At 44.1% G+C, this 20856-nt stretch overlaps 1 protein-coding gene across 2 annotated transcripts in view; it reads left to right on the top strand.

Annotated features, from left to right (window-relative positions):
- Positions 1 to 20856, top strand: part of LOC124265778 (polypeptide N-acetylgalactosaminyltransferase 13-like) — a 97934-nt gene that overhangs the window by 51374 nt on the left and 25704 nt on the right. For both annotated transcript variants that reach the window (XM_046700595.1, XM_046700602.1), the window contains exons 7-9: positions 6520 to 6622; positions 8516 to 8686; positions 19847 to 19964. In XM_046700595.1, the coding sequence (XP_046556551.1) occupies positions 6520 to 6622; positions 8516 to 8686; positions 19847 to 19964 (392 nt within the window). The remainder of the gene's footprint in view (positions 1 to 6519; positions 6623 to 8515; positions 8687 to 19846; positions 19965 to 20856) is intronic.

Below are 20856 nucleotides of genomic sequence, written 5' to 3'. Positions count from 1 at the left end.
TCGCTAAGGTCATATCATCGATCCCCCGACCGACGCAATGAAGCTTCGAAGCTTCGCTAAGGCATTCGCTGGCGACATATGATTCCAGATCCTCATCATCTAGAAGAACATCGAGGGACTGCCGAAGAGCTTCGCTGGGCTATCAACATTCACCTCACAAGTCTCCGAAGATCATCCCATAGACGCATCTCCACTTCGCTCATCACCAGGTCGACACCCGCCAGATCTCCACATAGAGCGCGACAAGTCAACTAGATCGCCACAAACCTCATCAGATATACAGACAGCTACACGCAGTCCCTAAGAGCATCTACAATTTGTTAATGATGATGGTTTTGAGGATGATGGAGGAATCATATTTTCTGATGCAGAGATACGGTATTGATGGTCAATAACCTAGATCTCACATCACCATCTAAAAGTGGCAATACAGCGCAGACGATTTGATGAAGGAAGATGATCCAGATGCAATCACTCTACCCCGATCGACCCGATTATGCAGTGCCACAGAATCTAGATGCAGCTTTCCAGAAAGCTACGAAAAGTTCAGATACCACATCTGCCCAACTTTCAAGCCAAGAAGTTCTCCACGATAACATGGACTCCTTCTACAAGGCCCAGGACATCGATGAGAACTATAAGATCATCAGCCATGTAAAGAACAAGATTTACAAGATGGATGATCGCAAGTTGGCTCATATAGAAACCATGACGAGACGTGATGTTCTTTGGGTTAAATAGATCTAGGACGCATCAATGAGACTCTTATTACTAGATTCCGGATTCCACGACGGAAGATGATAGAATGATTTATTCTGCCTTACTTATGCAAAAGAAAGATCAGCAGTTTTAACGGATCATCTTACATCTGTTTCAGCAGCATTGACCTTAGCTCGCCGCCAAGGCCTCCTCGCCTCTGTAATTGGGGAGAACTTTACAGCCCCACTTTATACAGCCCCGCGGTCGACAACATCCATCTTTGACGGAGAAATCGACAAAGTCGCCAAGGAAGTCTCTAAGGATTCCAGGGAAGTCCTTATGATTAGATCGATGGACACACTAGCCAGCCATTTCGGCCAGACTTCACAAAGATACTCAGGCAGATCTAAGTTCACGGGCCTACAAAGAGCAAGAGACAGGAAGATAGCCAGCTCTAGAGGTAAAGATTCTTTTCACGCCCATATGGCAACTATAGAGGAGGATCAGGAAGAGGCAGGACACCCAGAGGTTCCCGCAATTATAGACGCTGAAACACAGGTTCGAACGACTGGAGTCTTCCACCCCAGCCGCTCCAGTACAGCCAGCTCAAGTGGGTGGACGCCCAACTACACTGGGAAAACTGGGGAATATTGCAAGACCCTTTACGCCTCCAACATTCTTCAACACGGATTTCAGATCCCTCTACAGGCTAAGCCTCCGCTGACAATCAAACCCCCAAGTTCGATTTACAAGCTTAAACAACTACCAAAGATAAGAGAGGCTGTTTCATCACTCCTATCCAAACAGGCCATAGAAGTAATAGATCAAGCAAACGCCGAACCAGGTTTCTACTCCCCAGTTTTCCTAGTTCCCAAGAAAACTCCACGGAGAAATACAGACTCATCTACAACATGAGCTTTTTCAACAAGAACTATCTACGCAAAACCACCGGGTTTCAAGATGATACATTTACCTCAGTTACGCCAGATGATTCGGCCCTATGGACTACATGGGCAGCATAGATCTACAGGATGCCTACCTGCACATCCCCATTCATCCCGATTCCAGGAAATACCTACGATTTACTCTAGAAGGGCTACATTACCAGTGGAAAGTACTTCCCATTCGAATATCATCAGCCCCTGGCTATTCACGAGGATAACGAAACCGATTATCAAATTTCTACATCGCCAAGGGCTACGCGAGTGCTTTACCTCGACGACGGGATACAAGTAGATCAAGATCCACTGCGCCTCAAACTACAGTTAAATTACATCATAAAGCTACTAACACAACTAGGTTGGTTAGTAAACTTACGCAAGTCGGACCTAGTACCATCGCAAGACCTGCAGTTCCTAGGTATTCGATTCATCACAAATCGCAAACCGTATTATGGTACCAGAAGACCGCTATTCAAGATACAGCAGACCATTCCACCAGCTCTACTCTCTCCGCTACCACTCGCGACAATGGCAGAGCCTACTAGGTCTTCTCACATCAGCCCAAGACATGACTGTCACAGGCAGATTACAGTTACGCCCCCTACAGGTCTCATCAACGACATCTCAACGATGTACAACCATTCAGTCTACCAAACATCTCAGACCGCATCTACTATGGTGGACCAAGAAATCGAATGTCTCATGAAGGGATTTGTTTAGCAGAGCAGGAATACAAAACCCATCTGTATGTAGACGCTGTTACCCAAGGTTGGGGAGCTCATCTCACCAACCACACGATATCAGGGTTATGGAATCAGCAAGAATGCAAACCCATATAAACAGTCTAGAAATGAAAGCTGTAATCAACGCTTATTCTACATTGGAGCACATTTCTACAAAATGCTACTTAATGATCCATACAGACAATTCGACAGTGGCGCTTCTACATAAACAAGCAAGGCTCAACGAGATCGATGAACCTTTTGAACCTAAGCTTTCAACTGTTCGATTTAATACAAGATCTAAATCTACATGTCAGAGCAGTGCACATTCCCGAGCCAGAAATATACTAGCAGACGCCTTCTCGCCTCATCTACCATCACCGACAGAGTGGATGATCAACAGGGAAATTTTTGCACAGATAATCAAGCAATTAGGAGCCGCTTAATAGACCTATTCGCCACGCCGATTCAACAATCAGCTACCGACATTCGTGGTCACCAGTCCCAGACCCCCAAGCTTGGGCAACGGATTTAAGTCTATCATGGAAGGCCTCACGCGCACGCTGCTTCACCAGCCAGCAATAATACCTCAAGTATTACAGAAAATCAGACAAACACAGAGCCTACAACTCACTTTGGTCGCTCTACTGGTCGGGTGCAGAACGTGGTTTCCCATACTAATTCAAGAAATCGGTCAACCAACACTGGAGCTACCTGCCGCGAAACCTGTTAATTCATCCTCACACCAAACAAGTGCACGGAAACCCAGCAATGTTCCAACTACACGTATGGACTGTATACAAATGTGTTTAAACAAGAGAGGATATTCTGCCAGGGCGCAAAAGCAGTCACGCTTTGCCTTTACGCTATTCAACTCGTGAACTTGTACGACGACAAGTGGCACAGTTTCAAAAATTATGCAACAAAGAAAGGGTTTACAGCAAGAGAGGCTTCACAACCTCAAGTGGCAGACTATTTGTGTTACCTACGCCAAAACAAACATTTAAAAGGTTCAACGATATCAACATATCTTGCCGCTTTTTAGTTCTGTAATCACCATGAGAACGGGTGTCAAATTGACAAGATCTCCAGAGTTACTGGCCTTACTACGAGCTTCCGATTGAGGACCAAAAGCGAAGTTCCACTTCCAGCTTGGGATCTGAATGTAGTGTTACAACACCTCACGAGTGAGGTCTATGAACCTTTGAATCGACAAACTTTGAATTTCTCTCACAGAAAACACTGTTTCTGCTATCGCTAGCCACAGCAGCAAGAATGTCTGAAATTCACGCCTGGATTACGAGAGGATACAGTTTGATGACAATCATAACACAGCACTCGATTAAGATGGGATTTCATCGCGAAAAATCAACTGCCAGGTCAACCAGACAGATTATTCCACATCCCGGCGCTTATCCTCTATTCTCGATCACAAGATACACAAGACCTATCACTGTGTCCGTAAGAGCTTCAAAGTTTATTTTACTTACGATCCAAAACAAGGAGAAGATTTCTCAAACGCTTATTCATCCCCTTATCGCCACTTAATCAAACAGAAGTGTCACGGACCACAATATCTATTTGATAAGGACTGTCATTCTCCTGCCTACCTACAAGGCAGCAGGCTTGGACCCACCAACAGCATCAAATCCACATGAGATCAGGGCACTGGCCTCTACCCTCTCTACACGGTAACTGTTCCTTGAACACGATTATGGAAGGATGCTATTGGAAATCTAACATGGTATTTGCTAATCACTACCTGAGAGACATCACTACAGAAGATGTCTCTGGCATTCACCATTTCGACCACTGGTCCTCGCCAGCAACTGACAGTCCCTCGAGAGGCTAAAATATTATCCTCACAAGATTAATATGTATTTTATACATACTCATCTAGCTTATAACTCTACGGAGTTTTAGGGCTATGTATATATGTTCAGCTTAAGTATTCAACCTTAAGCATATACTTTGGTATAGTCAATTTCAGTGCCTCTATCAGAGTCACCTATATATATATATATATATTTATATGTATTGTTCAATATATTCATAATGTAATTCCCTTTAATGGCTTTATATAACCTATGGTTTTCTTTATACAGGAAACATCCTAAATCTAAGCCTTCATGAAGTTCCCGTGAGGGGATATTACAGTATATCTATACAAAATCACTAATTATAAATCCAAAGTATTCTGTTACCCACCTCCGTCTGTGAGGATGCTACAAGTAAGAGCATGAGTCAGGATAAGGAAAAATATGTAATTTTTAGAGTAAAATTGATATTTTATACTTATCCTGACTCATGAGGTTAGCCCTCCCATCCTCCCCACATAACACTTTGGATTTCCTGTAAATTCAAGTGTTGGGCTCTAAATCAGGAGAGAGTGGAGCACATGGCCAGAGGGTGGCTGGCACCTTTCCCCGCCAGGGGAAACAAAGGGGAGCAACTCGTGGTGAGTACCAATTAGTGATTTTATTTTGAAGGGAGCTTCAAATAAGGAGATACAAGTGTTCCACTATGTTCGCAAGAAGAAGAAGACAAGCAAAAGAGCATGAGTCAGGATAAGTATAAAATATCAATTTTACTCTAAAAATTACATTTTATTATCTGCATTTCTGGCTTTTTCTCTTACTTATAATGAAAACGATAAAATCATATAACAATACACAGACAGTCAGAATCATTCTGATTACTTACTTCTCATATTTATGTACAAACGATCCCTGAATCAATGGTCTCAAAGCCGCCATTTTGTTAGAAATCGGTCAGCGATAGTGATGTCATACGTCAACATTGTTGTACATAATAGGCAATTTCTTTGAGGTGAAGGTCGGTTGAACAAGACTAAACACAATTGCCCAATCCTTCCGTTTACACTGTCAGTATTATGGTGTATATTTTGCGTATAGTTCTGATAATTATTCATGAAACTGACTTCAGTATCTACATTCAGCTTTGTCCAATATCGTAACATACGTGCATATAGGGTTTACAGTGTTTCATTCTTTGAAAGTTTTTGATTGTTTAAATCATATTTACATAAGAAATTGACATATTTAGTGCAGTATACCATATTCTAAGCCTTTACACAAGTGTTTGAAGATCAAACGTAGCCATAACTGCAACTACTTTAGTTCCTATGATGTACAATATTCAATTTATTTGGACTAATATTGCAATTTCATATGAACAGGTTAATGAACTGTGATTTAATTCAACCTTATAAGTAAAACTGATAATGTTAATGAAAATGATTTATATTTGGTATAACCTAGTGTTCAGCATAACAGAGTTATGCCCCCTTGTCATTATACATGTATGACCTATTCTTGTTTTTGCAAGCCATTTTTAATGCTGACATCATAGAAGAAAATCCCCATTCATATGTACACTTTTGTCGCTTCAGCCATTTTAATGCTGGGCTCGCCACGCCAAAGACGGTTCGATTATGCTTAAGCACATGAACCCAATTCAATATGTACAAGCGGCGAAAACTAAACTCAGTCAGTCAGTCAGTCAGATATCAGGCTGTATTTTCTTCGCTCACACTTTCCGTAATGATGCCACATAAAAAAATACGTAGCACAGTGCTTTTATCGGTGTGCGATAAAAAGCGGAGAAATTTACTGTTTTTTAACGCATAACAAAAATTTGGACAACATTTAGCAGTGTCTATTTCTCAAACCTCCAAGGTAGTTGCACTTATATTTATACCAACGGATAGGAAATTTAATATTATACATTTCTGTGTAATTTTATAGCCGTACATAGATCCAGGACCACGCGAGCACAATTCTCGCACAACGTTCACTTTTCAAACCTTATGAAAATGTACCTGAAGAAACCTCGGCATCCAGGGGGTTAAGTGAGTCTAAACTTTTGATGGGTAGTATATGAATCTAGGAAGCTACGGAAGGAACAGATATGATAACATGGAAGTTCTGTAACATGAGGCTCAGGTTAGTGTCTAAATTCAGACATTGCTGTTGCACTGGAGTTTCACAAAACCCAGATGAGGTGCTTGTCCTCTTTGTGTTAGGGTAGAAGAAACCACTTGGAACCACTTTAAACCTGTGGGGAGTTTAAATCAGTGGGGTAAGGTCTGTGTCTGATTTGCATACCTCCATTAAATCTCCTGCTCTCTGTGACAGGAGCTAAGGAAGCTCGTGGAGATGTCATCACGTTCCTGGATGCTCATTGTGAGTGTACAGAGGGTTGGCTGGAACCCTTGCTGTATGAGATCCACAAGAACAGGTGAGTGTGGGCCTTGATCAATGTCTGTGTGGATGATAGATGTGTGCTTAAGTGATCAATGTCTGTGTGGATGATAGATGTGTGCTTAAGTGATCAATGTCTGTGTATATGGCTGGTGTCAGTTTAGATGATCAGTGTGGAAAAATTAACTTGTCATGGATTATTGAGAGCAGGAACATTCCCACCCACCCAAAAACACCCCAAATGTATATTTCTGTAACAGACACACAGACATGCATGCACACACACAGTTCAGATGTGTATTTGTGTGATAGACACAGAAATGCACACAGACACAGTTCAGATGTATATTTGTGTAACAGACACACAGACATGCATGCACACAGACACACAGTTCAGATGTGTATTTGTGTGACAGACATGCATACACACAGTTCAGATGTGTATTCGTGTGACAGACATGCATACACACACAGTTCAGATGTGTATTTGTGTGACAGACATGCATACACACAGTTCAGATGTGTATTTGTGTGAGACATGCATACACACACAGTTCAGATGTGTATTTGTGTGACAGACATGCATACACACACAGTTCAGATGTGTATTTGTGTGACAGACATGCATACACACAGTTCAGATGTGTATTTGTGTGAGACATGCATACACACACAGTTCAGATGTGTATTTGTGTGACAGACATGCATACACACACAGTTCAGATGTGTATTTGTGTGACAGACATGCATACACACACAGTTCAGATGTGTATTTGTGTGACAGACATGCATACACACACAGTTCAGATGTGTATTTGTGTGACAGACATGCATGCACACAGACACAGTTCAGATGTGTATTTGTGTGACAGACATGCATACACACACAGTTCAGATGTGTATTCGTGTGACAGACATGCATACACACACAGTTCAGATGTGTATTCGTGTGACAGACATGCATACACACACACACAGTTCAGATGTGTATATGTGTGATTGACTCACAGACATGCATGTACACAGACACGGTTCAGATGTTTGTTTGTGTAACAGACTCACAGACATGCATGCACACAGACACACAGTTCAGATGTTTGTTTGTGTAACAGACTCACAGACATGCATGCACACAGACACACAGTTCAGATGTTTGTTTGTGTAACAGACTCACAGACATGCATGCACACAGACACACAGTTCAGATGTATACAGGTATATCTATATCACAGTTCTGACAATGCTAAATAATGGCGTTGCTTTTAAGTATTGAACTGAGAAAGTGACTCGGTAAGAAGAACGTGTGGTGAAATAGTTAAATGAAATTACATAAACAGATAAATCGGTAATCTACTGTCATAACATATAAAAAGCTCGCGCCTGTGATATATCAACAAAACATTAGAAAAATAGCTCACATCAAAGCCTGCTCCAAGTACTCACTGCCAGCGAAAATGTGAACACCTCACTGGTTGACACATAGTTGAGTAGATCTAGATCCTTAACAAGGTTATTTTTTGTAACGAGTAGATTATGTACTATTTGTTGTTTGTGTACACAACCAAGATTAGGCTACTCCTGCTCTCGACTTTATAATTTGGGCATCTCGCTTCAAGCTTGGTGAACCTATTCACTGCACATGTGCTATGAGCGCAGCACAGCTGTTGAAACCACTTTTCACCCCAGTTGGGATGAATTTAGTGAATCGTTTGAACTCTGATTTTGCTGGGGGGGTTTTATCGCATTATTTTCAACTTCATAAGTTGAATTTGCATTTTTGATAATTAGTTACTGTAAGTCCATACCGAAAGATATCAGAATCTGCAAAGTTGTGTTTTGATTGCATGTAACCTTTAACTTGTCCGCCTTATTTGAAGTACGGTAATGAAATCTGATGAAAGTAACAGTGTCAGTGCTGATGTGTTTGCAGGAAGGCTGTGGTGTGTCCAATCATTGATGTGATAAGTGACGACACGTTCGAGTACATCACTGGGTCGGACATGACGTGGGGAGGCTTCAACTGGAAACTCAACTTCCGCTGGTACCCTGTGCCGCAGAGAGAACTGGAGAGACGAGGCGGTGACCGCAGTCAGCCTACAAGGTGGGCAGAGTTCCCTCCCTTTCTACACCCACACCACTCATCTCTGCATGTATTAAACATGTCCTTAGACTCAGCGTTTTGGGTTTGTTCATCAAAGATGTATATTTTTCCTTATCCTGACTCATGCTTATTGCTTGTCTCCTTCCTCTTGCCAACTTAGTGGAACACTTGTATCTCCTATTGAAGCTCCCTTCAATAAAACAGACGTAAAATCACTACTCACCAGAGATGTCTCTATTTCCGTTTTGGCGGGAAACCGTGGCGCCACCGTTCTCCCACGCTTCACTCTCTCCTTCTTCGCCCTAGTGGACGGTTGGGAGAGCACCTGTGTCTCCTATACGGCACTATATCTGTTTATTACTTAGTTATTATCCTCTATTCTACTTTTATAGAGGTTTAGTTAGTATCCTTCAACAATATGGTTTGAAATTTAGTCGTATTTAGCACTGTTTATTCACGGTTTGTCCATGTTTGTTCAGTTGTTTACATTTCATGAAACCTGTTTTCGTTGTATAATCGGTTCTCTGCTGCTGACCCGCATCTACTGTGCCCTAGCTGCACTAAGACATGTTTTTCCAGCTCAGGCTTATTCATTGCCATCATTTAACTAATTTTGCATTTAATAAATAATTTCTTTGCGTCCTTAGAGGTGCTGCAGACAGGTCGAGACGGCTTTGTCAATCATAGATACGCCGGCTGAGTCCCTCTTGAGTCAACTGATGTCAGACGACCCCCTTGCTGTCTGGTGATGCGCTGGAGAATTCCTCGGGGGACAGGCGTGGGACGTTGTCTGCCACCCCCAAGAAGAGGCCTGCTACTCCGGACATCCCATCGTCGCAGCCTAAGATGAAGAAGCCATCCTCTACCCAGAGAAGGCTACACATCCCGAGGACGACGACCACCTCTACAGGGAAGTCAGCGCAGACTACAAGGACTTTCTCGGCCGAGATTGTCCCGATGGCGGAACAGGGACTCTACGATGAGCAGCCGCTCGTTATCCCAGAGATACATCACCTCAAGCAGAGGCCAGTCTCAGCAACGTTGACTTCAGCGCAGCTGTCTACGCAGTCCGAGGTATCTACACTGACGGCAGATGAGCGATCCCTGGCCCATATCGCTACCAACGCAGAGAGGGCAGCTCATATATCACCGCAGACATTCAACCCGGGGTCTTCATGCAGCAGTTTCCCAACAGATCATAGAGATGATGGAGAGGCGCTGCGCACTTGAAAGGGCATCGCATGTTCAACAACCAGCCCACAGAGAGGCCCTCCACCTACGTGACGTCTGAGAACAGATCTACGATTCGTGAGGTCAACCAGCCTGAGCGAAGGACGACTCACCCATCCCCAGCTGCGGCCTCGGACGATCAGCATTTGTGAAGGCACTCGCGAAGGACGTCTCACCCATCCCCAGATGCGGACTCGGACGATCAACATTCGCGACGGCACTCGCGAAGGACGACTCGCCTATCCCCAGATGCGGCCTCAGATGATCAGCATTCGCGAAGGATGTCGGACACAGCCTCCAAGACATCACGCAGATTGTCGAGGGATTCACCGAGGCATTCGCGAACCAAGAGTCGCTCATCTCCAGGCAGGTCTCCGCGCAGGTTACCCTACAGACGCAGTTCACCGGGCTTCTCTCCACGCCGATCTCCAAACGGAAAAAGAGAAACCAAAGGGAGGTCTTCCCGCACGCAGGTTTCCACGCATGTCTCCACGTAGATCCCCAGCGCAGTAGCACGCACCTCTACAGGACGTCGATGAGCCTGCGCGAAGGCCATCTACAACGCAGAGTCATCGCAGTACTTAGCCTCTCAACAGAACGCTACATACCGTTCAACACGCCTGCGCGAAGGCATTCGCGCAGGCCATCTACAACACAGAGAAGTCGCAGTACTTAGATTCTCAACAGAACGCTACATGCCGTCACCGAGCCTAGCGTGAAGGCATTCGCACAGGCCATCTACAACGCAGAGACGTCGCAGTACTTAGCTTCTCAACAGAATGCTACATGTCGTCACCGAGCCTGCGCGAAGGCATTCGCACAGGCCATCTACAACGCAGAGACGTCGCAGTACTTAGCTTCTCAACAGAACGCTACATGTCGTCTACAACCTGCGTGCAGGACGGCACTATCTTCAGAGACCGTCAACAGATGATGAGCCTAATAAAGGATCTTCAGGCCGACTACCTACATCAAGGGCATCAACGACGCCTCGCAGATCATCACGGGAATCACCATTTCGCAATATATTGCCAGGAAGGCAATCCCGGACTACGAGACGATTACTTACACACAAGGCGCCATACAGACACACCACGACGACCACCACGCAGATCGCTACGCAGATCTTCAGGTTACTCAACCAGGACACGAGGGTGACTGGACCTAGCGTCACCCTAGAAGGGAAAGATCTTCGTCGGCACACAGACTGAAGGGCATGTAATAAAGTTCAAGAGGGGTACTCTTGTCCGAATTCATCACCGGCACAGCTCTTCAGACTGAATCCGGGACGGGATTCACATAGATTGATATATCTACTTTAGAAGACTCATGGCCATATAGAGATCTTCACTTCCGTACAAATCTGCAGATATTCTCACTGGCGTGGTTCAACAGCAGCCTTGCTAAGGCTAGGTAACTACATTCTCGTCAACGATTCCCTGAGTAGAATTTCCAACAAAGTTCAGCATTAATTCTACAATTACGACGCTTCATTGAGATGGCTGTATGCAGTCTACAAGAGCAGCACTAACAACGTGACGATTTCAGCTGATCATCTGTATAAAGGGCGACAACATTATCTTCAGGACTGAAGTAACAGTCACAGCAGCCAGGAAAACAGCCTACCTACATCGGTATTACGCGGCGAAATATTTCGCGCATTTACCATTCCACCCTCGATACACGTGGTCACTCGTGTAACTCCGGAAGGCTACGGACAAGACCGAAAGGTGATCAGATATCAACGGCGGCACTAGATTCTACAAGGACCTTTTTTCCTGCTACACTGGTGACGTCACAGCACGGCAAGCCAAAGGAATCAAAATGCTTTATTTTGATTGGACCACGAGAGACAATGCCCTGCGCAGAGGTCGGCCGTAGTTCACAGGTCAAGAAGTGGGTTACAAGTGACAACAACCTGTCAGCGAGCGAGGAAGGCCTCAATTACAGTCCAGTTAGGCGGGACCTACGTGATTTGGCTGCCTTCACGAGGTTAGAGACCTTCCCTGTCATCATTGCAGACGATTCATCAGACGAATTGCAGCAACATACGTTGGACAGACTTTGGGTGACGGCAGCCAGACGACTTTATATAGACTTCACACCGATGGCAGTCTCGGAGCTGGACATAGCTTCATTTCCCTTACGGACACGGCAAGGGTTTCAAGATCGTAGGATACAGATACTAGTCCTTGTATCTCAAGCACTACTCTCTCCGTTATTACTACGAAGTGGCAGAGTCTGTTGGTTCTTCTCACGTCAGCACAAGACATGACACGCAGAAGGATCAACAAGGTCGGGGAACCTTCTGGACCTCTGCTTTCAACTGGCCAGCATAACAGTCAACCTGAATGTCCACATCAGAGCATGCCACATTCTAAGAGCCAAGAATGTGATAGTAAATGCACTATCCTGTCCAACGCAGCCATTCTCAACAGACTGGATGCTACATCCAGAGATCTTCAAGCAGATCATACGAGAGATGGGAGCACCATTAATAGACCTCTTTGCCACAAGGGTCAACTGATAACATTCGTCTCACCAATACCAGATCCACGGGCATGGGCAACGGACACTCTAAGCATCTCCTGGCAAGGACTAAACGCTTACGCGTTTCCACCACCAGCTCTAATACTGAGGGTGTTGCAGAAAATCAGTCAGACGAGAGACCTACAACTACTTGGGGCGCGCCTTACTGGCCAGCGAGAATATTGTTCCCTATTCTCATACAAGACCTAGGACTGCCTCAACTGCAACTACCAGAGTGGACGAATCTACTAGTACATCCTCACACAAAGCAGGCGCACGGCAACCCAGAGGTGTTCCGGCTACACGTGTGGACTGTATCAAGGCATGCTTGAACAAGAGAGGATATTCCGCCAGGGCAGCGAAAGCAGTCACACTAGCTTTACGCAAGTCTACACTCAACTTGTACGACGACAAGTGGCGACACTTCGAGACATACGCTTCGAGGACCGGCTTCACTGCCATGAAAGTGACACATCCTCAAGTGGCGGACTACCTTTGTCACCTAGACAAACGAAGCGGTTAAAAGGGTCAACACTCTCAACATACCTAGGGGCATTGAGCTCAGTTATCGCCATGAGGACGAGTGCAACTGACAAAAGTACCAGAGCTACTGGCCTTACTACGCCCTTTTAATTGGAGGACCAACAACAGAGACTTAAAGCTCCGGCGTGGGACCTCAACGTAGTTCTACGACATCTCACTAGTGACATCTACGAACCATTACAGAGAACATCATTCGAGTTCTTGACGCAGAAGACGCTGTTCCTGATAACTTTAGCAACAGCAGCAAGGATGTCGGAATACATGCTCTGGACTTCGAGAGAACACGATTTGATGCAAATCAAAACATCGTGCATATTGGACTGAGATGGGACTTCATAGCAAAGAATCAACTGCCAGGTCATCCAGACAGACAGTTCCACGTCCCACCTCTATCATCAGTCCTTGGACCACAGGATACGCAGGTCCTATCCTTGTGCCCAGTGAGAGCATTGAAAGTCTACCTACAACGATCCAGGTCCAGGAACCGGAAATTCAAGTGTCTTTTCGTCTCGATATCGACAGCGACACAGACGGAGGTCTTCCACATTAAAATATCAGGCTGGATCAGAACTGTCATACTACAGGCCTCCTGAAGCAGCAGGACTTGATCCTCCAAGAGCCTCCAACCCACATGAAGTTAGAGCTCTGGCGTCAACGCCACTTCTACATGGGAATCGCTCTATCAGGACGATAATGGAGGGCTGCTTCTGGAAATGGGACATGGTGTTTGCCAACCACTACCTGAGGGACATTGCCACTGAGGACAGCTCTGGCATTCACCATATCGGGCCACTTGTTGTAGCACAACAATTGACAGTCCCACAAAGGCGCTGAGACGGAGTCTCGCCCTTTTATCACATGACTTACAAAGCCTACACTCAGCAGAGTTCTGCTTAAGTCTCAATGCACGTCTAACGACTAGCATAAGTGATATGACCCAGTACTTGTAAGGATACTCGTACAGAAAAGGGTCGCTTCTCCACTTGGTGCATGCATCAAGAAATGGAGTCGCAAAAATCCACATAAAATGTTAACAGAAGAAAGGACCCAAAGTTAACTATTGTGGTCCCCCCATCAAAAGGCAGCTGGAAGGACAAGGTCGCAGCAGCAGCAGAGATTAGCAGTTACATACAGTGCCAATACGAAGTTCCCATAGGGGGGTATAGATGACGTAAATCACTACATGGAATCCAAAGTAACAGCCCGCCGCCAATCCGTCAGATTCTACAAGCAATAAGCATGAGTCAGGATAAGGAAAAATATGTAATTTTCTGAGTAAAATTGATATTTTATACTTATCCTGACTCATGAGGTAAGCCCTCCCAACCTCCCCACTAGACACTTTGGATTTCCCTGCAAGTTCTAGTGTCGGGCTCATAATCAGGAGAGAGTGAAGCGTGGGAGAACGGTGGCGCCACGGTTTCCCGCCAAAACGGAAATAGTGACAACTCTGGTGAGTAGTGATTTTACGTCTGTTTTATTGAAGGGAGCTTCAATAGGAGATACAAGTGTTCCACTAAGTTGGCAAGAGGAAGGAGACAAGCAATAAGCATGAGTCAGGATAAGTATAAAATATCAATTTTACTCAGAAAATTACATTTTTTCTTATCCTGACTCAAGATCTTTTGCTTATCTCCCTTTCCCTTGCGAATGGTAGTGGAACACTTGAATCCTTTGAAGTTCCCGAAGCGGACGTATAAATACACTCACCCACGAGTTACCTCCCTTTTTCTCTTTCCCGCGCAAACAGTCATGTGACCAGCCTTACTTGTCACTCTCTCCTGATTTTTCTGCCCATGCACTTGAATCCACTTGGGCGAGCACTGGAGTCCTGTATACGGCATTATATCCTTTTTATTTAGGTCCTATTCTTCAAAAGTACACTGTGTATGGATTTGGCTATAGCTATATTGTACTATATGTAAAAGTCTGTAAAAAATTAGTTGTATTTGTGTCATAATTTCATCGTGATGTAACTTGTTTACATTTCATTAAATCTTGCAGTGTTTGCAGGCACAGGTTATCCGTGGCTGATCCTCACCCCCAATGCCTTTCGTGCATCAAACCATGTTCTTCCAGCTTGCTCTGTACTTATTGTGTTGATTTATCAAATCTACAATTTAGTCAATATTTGTCTTATATCTATAGACGTGCCATGGATCGGGTGAGGAAGTCATCTCAAGTCACGGCTGATAAAACAGGGTCGAGCCTGTAAACCGTATGTTGCTTGCTACTGCTGAAATTCATAATACTGGTGCTATGTTGAGTACGTTGCAGGGGCAGTCTGCTGGTACGGGGGCTCAGAAGAGATCGGCTACAACGCAGTTGACTCCGACTCATGCTAAGAAAAAGACGTCGTCTTCTTCTAAGTCGCAGAAGAAAGCATCTGTTGCCAGATCGGAGGGTAAATCTACGCGGCCTAGTAAGTCAACGCATCAGAAATCCTTCAACGAAGAGATATTACCTCCACAAGAAGTAGACGTTTTTGATGATCCCCCGTTACTTCTACCTGAAGTACCTACGAGATCGGCGACTCAATCGACATCCATGACTACTAGATCGTCTCCTGCAACTGCCACAGCAGGCCAGCTGTTTGACAAACTACCACCAACTTCTCAACGGAGTGAAGTTGAGGCACACAACTCATCAGCGTTTGCGAACGCTTCATCTACACTGCAGCAGCTTCAATCTACGCAGAACTTTGATCCGGGTGAATTTATGAGACAATTCACCAACCAGATGATGGCCATGATGGAACGTAGGTTCGAGGAAGAAGCGAAGGCTCAGCGAATCCTCTCATCTACTGACAGCGTGCGCAAACCTACGGACCTGCGCGAACCAACGGACCTGCGCCAACCTACCCTCATGAACTACATCTCAAGACTACGCTGGCTTAACGTACACATTTCCGAAGGTCTCCACAGTCGGACGACTCTGTCATCTTGGAGGAGGATAGAACACATGACATGCCTACTCACCGTTCTACATCTGCGAACCCTCACGTTCAAGAACATCGAAGGATCCATCTCCTACACCTAGCCGCTCTAGATCGAGATTTCATATCTCTCACAGACGTTCGCGAAGTCACTCATCACGAGACAGAGGTTCGCGAAGAGAAGGCTCATTTCATAGAGGTTCGCGAAGAGATGAATCTACAGATAGAGGTTCGCGAAGAGATGAATCTTCAGACAGAAGTTCGCGAAAAGATGATGGAGGTTCGAGAAGGGATACACATTTGCACATGGATGATCCGCAGAGGCCTAGCTCTACTAATCAGGAGATACTGGATGAGCAAGCAGACTTTGTCTTCCCAGACTCAGAGGTTACAGCATGGATTGCCAACGGGTTGAACTTGGAGTCTCCTTCTAAGCATAAAGATGAAGTCTACACTTAAATGATGCATAACAACGACTTTGACTCGGTCACTATCCCTCCGATTGAACCTATATCCAAGGTACCCTCCAACCTACGCACAGCTTCCGCGAAAGCAACCAAGTTCCAGAGTCAGCATCTGCCATCATTTAATGTGAAGAGATTCCCCTTACATCATATAGATGCATTTATAAAGGCGCCGGAATGGGATGATAACATGAAGTTAGTCAACGAACAAGACTTACAAACTGGAAGATAAAAAGTTATCTCAACTTGATACTGCTACAAGGAGATCCTTCTTCGTTTGGACAGGTCCAGAGCTATCAATGAAGCATTGATCACTAAGTTCCAGAACTCAAGTTAGGTAGAGGACAGAATGATATACTCGGCGCTGATAACTCAGAAGAAGGACCAATACTTTTTATCGGACCATCTGGCATCTATATCTGCAGGTCTCACTTTGCTACGCAGACAAGGTCTACTGGCATTCCTGTTCATGGAGTGACAGATTCACCCAACCGCTACTTAGAGCTCCATGGGAGGCACCTACTATCTTTAAAGGACAAATAGACGATGCAGCTAAGGAAGCTACTCACGACTCAAGAGAATTCATGATGATAAAATCCTTAGATACTCTGGCCAACGTCATCCGTCATACTTCGCAAAAGTATAACAGCAAGTCCAAATATTCCGGCATACAGAAGGCAAAGCAGAAGAAGTACTCCAGCTTCAGAGGCGGGCAAAGGGTCCTTTCGTCGCCCATCCGGAAAGTACAGAGGAAACTCAGGGAGAGGCTGCACTCCCAGAGGATCCAGAGGAACTAGACGTTGATATTGGGGTTCGTAACGACTGGAGTCTTCCACCCCCCAGCCATTCCTGTAAAACCATCTACAGTAGGTGGACGTCTACAAAGGTGCTGGAAAAATTGGGGAATACTAGAGGACGAATACATCTCCCAAGTACTACGAGAAGGATACAGAGTACAACTCAAGGTCACACCTCTGCTAACCCTCAGCCCGATGGTCTTTGATTATGCAGAGGAGCAGGCAGACAGACTACAAGAAGCAATCAACTCACTACTTATGAAGGAGGTGGTACAGGTAATAGATCAGCATCATCTCACTCCAGGCTTCTACTCCCAAATTTTTCTAGTACCCAAGAAGAACTCCAAGGAGAAGTTCAGACTGATTTACAACATGCGCAAATTCAACAAATACTATCAACTGAAACCAGACAGGTTCAGAATGATCCACCTACCTCAACTGAGACTACTCGTCCGTCCAGCAGATTACATGGCCAGCATAGACCTGCAGGATGCGTATCTACACATCTCCATACATCCGGAATCAAGAAAGTATCTGCGATTCCTATTCAGAGGGCAGCACTTCCAATGGAACGTCCTACCGTTTGGAATATCTTTGGAATATCCCGTGGCTATTCACACGAGTAACCAAGCCTATAGTCGCATATCTACATCATCGAGGTCTACGCAATGCCTTCTACTTGGACGACGGCATTCAGGTTCACCAAAGTGCCAGTCAACTCGGACTACAGCTGAACTTCACGATCAAGTTGCTCACTCAACTAGGATTAGGTCTTACTTAGTCTCAAAATCCCGCAAACACCCCTTGAAACAAGATGAGATCGTCCCACGGGAAAGTGCACAGACCAGAACGCAGGACCCGAGGTGCGTTCAGTTGCAGATACCTCACCGCGGGTGTCCTTTTTTAACATGGGATGTTCGCGAACACTCATGAACATAACGGAACTTTCGCTCGACCGAATGCAGAACTGTACTGCTTGCGTACTGCATGAGCATGTGTCATGTCCTTTGAAGTCACGATGTCGACACAGTCGGACGAAGAAATACTCGCTGCAAGTCAAGAAATATAGGCTCTCTCTCTCACTGCTGTTCTTGGGCCTGAGAAGGTACACAACACTGATTTTTCTCATTCTGATATTAGCGACGACGATGAAAGTAATGCCGCAAGAAACGATGAGGACGTGCGATTCAAGTTTGTTTCGTCTAATACAGACATCGAAGACCGAGCCCGCACTACCATACCCGTGAACACCTGTGGCAGAAACAAATGGGCCATGAACACTTATAACACATGGGCAATATGGAGAAATAACAGCAGACTTAATGAGAACAAAATGATCAAAACTCTGGATAATATGTATACGGAAGAATTAACATTCTGGTTGAGTAGATTTGTACTGGAAGTGAGCAAGAAGAATGGAGAGATGTACCCGCCGTCTTGGATCTTTTTTGTCATTTTGACAGAGGTAATTCTTGAATATTTCTCGAGACGGAAGTCGAGAGAAATATTCAAGAATTGCCGATGTTGTTTTTTCACGAGGGGAGAATATGGATAACCGAGGCGAAGCCGAGGTTTTCCATATTCACCCGAGTAAACACTGGTATTGTAAGACCCTGGAATGATATAATGATAATCCCCAAGGGGGATATTTGAAAACAACCGCTAATGACGTCATAAGAGGTTGATATGAGGATGAACCAATGCAAAGTGAATGGGAACATATCGTACTGAGGTGTGTATGGTTTATCACAACACAGAATCGTATTAACATTAGAAATACATCAGAAATACAACATCAGAACCTCCCCGCTGGAAACACTTAGGATTTCACAGCAGATTCAAGTGCATGGGCAGAAAAATCAGGAGAGAGTGACAAGTAAGGCTGGTCACGTGACTGTTTGCGCGGGAAAGTGCAAAAGGGAGGTAACTCGCGGGTGAGTGTATTTTTACGTCCGCTGTTCCACTACCATTCGCAAGGGAAAGGGAGATAAGCAAAAGATCATGGGTCAGGATAAGTATAAAAATATCAATTTTACTTGAAAAATTACAATTTGGAGACAAATCTCTGCAGTAGATGAAAAAATTGGAGTTGAAAAAGAAAATATTTTCTTGATTTGTTTTTTCTTCCAAGTCATTATGTTGCCATGTGTGCAGTATATGTGCAGCTTAATTCATTGTGAGCTACCTTGTCCTGCTTTGACTGGAAGTAAGTTGGGTTTATTACTGTATGTCATGGTTGAAAAACCAGACTGTGGGATGCTTAAATATTGTCATAGTGATTTTGTTTATCTTGAATGATCAATCTCTGACTCATATTTCGGGCTAATATTTTAGGACAGTTACACATGAAAATCTTAATCTCTACATATGAAATTGCTTAGCAGACCAGGAATACAACTGAAATTGTAAATAAACATGCCATAAACATTTTGTATCGCATAATTCGTCTTTCATATCACATGTTTTTTGTTAGGGGATTATTTCCTGGTATGAATGTTGGCCACAGAATACTTAATCATATACTGAATCAGATTTCATTTGGTGTAGAAGTCACAACATCCTTTAAAGCTATATGAATTAATATAGGGAAACCTGTGACACATCCTTCCGTATCCTGCCTGGCAACAGTTCATGTCATTGTTATGGTTACTTCTGTTGTCAGGACACCTACCATGGCTGGCGGTCTGTTCTCCATCCATCGAGACTACTTCTATGAAACTGGGTCATATGATGAGGGGATGGACATCTGGGGTGGCGAAAACCTGGAAATGAGTTTTAGGGTAAGTAGTACACATTCTTCATTCTAAAATACTTTTTTGAGGTGTCATAAAAATCATTAAGTAATATATGCAAAAAAGTTCATTATATGTTATTTACCAGTGGTTTAACTAAACACCCACTTGACTATGTCAAGGACATATCAGAATATTTCTCAAATTGTCAATATATTGTACTTATTGTGGGGGTGTAAGACACAACGAGCGAGTTGGAGACAACCTTATGGGTAATGCAAGATGGGTAACTCGTACATTCATGACATCATCATACTCATGCAGATATGTAGATGACGTAATAAAAATGTGGTAATCCCTATAGGATGTATATATGGTTGGTGTTACAACTACTTATTGCAAATACACTGTAGTCTACATATTCACACAGAAGTATCATCAGTCATACTTTGTTTCAAGGGCATGTAAATAACACGTTCATCTTTACATGCCCATTTCTAAGTTGAAACAATAAGTGAAACAGAAATGTGTCAATAAATGAATTTAGTGTGAAACCTATAAACAGAAAAATGTATTGTATAAGTTACAATTGTATTCTAAAAATATGAGATTTCCAAATCAGCACAAAATTACTGAAGCTCTGCGTAACTCAAACACATTCAGTCAACTATGTATATAGTGAACATGCTTACCAGGTGAAATAAGCTAACCTCTACAGCAAAGCCACATTGTGGTATCCTCTGTCAACAACAAGTTCGAATCATGGTTGGGACTCAATCCAAATGTACTAGAATTTGTACTTTAGTCAGAAGGTGTAGTCCCAAATATAACCTGTGTATAATATATACCCTCGGCTATAATATATACCCTCGGCTGTAACTTCCACTTGTCACAGGGGTACACAAAGTGTGTGATGTAGACTACCAGTTGTTACAGGGTA

Source organism: Haliotis rubra, unplaced genomic scaffold (assembly GCF_003918875.1).
Source record: "Haliotis rubra isolate DU_JTF1 unplaced genomic scaffold, ASM391887v1 Scf1217, whole genome shotgun sequence".
In the NCBI taxonomy this organism is placed as follows: domain Eukaryota; kingdom Metazoa; phylum Mollusca; class Gastropoda; order Lepetellida; family Haliotidae; genus Haliotis; species Haliotis rubra.
The sequence above is the reverse complement of the archived record's forward strand: the minus strand, read 5'-3'. Positions and strand labels throughout refer to the sequence as shown.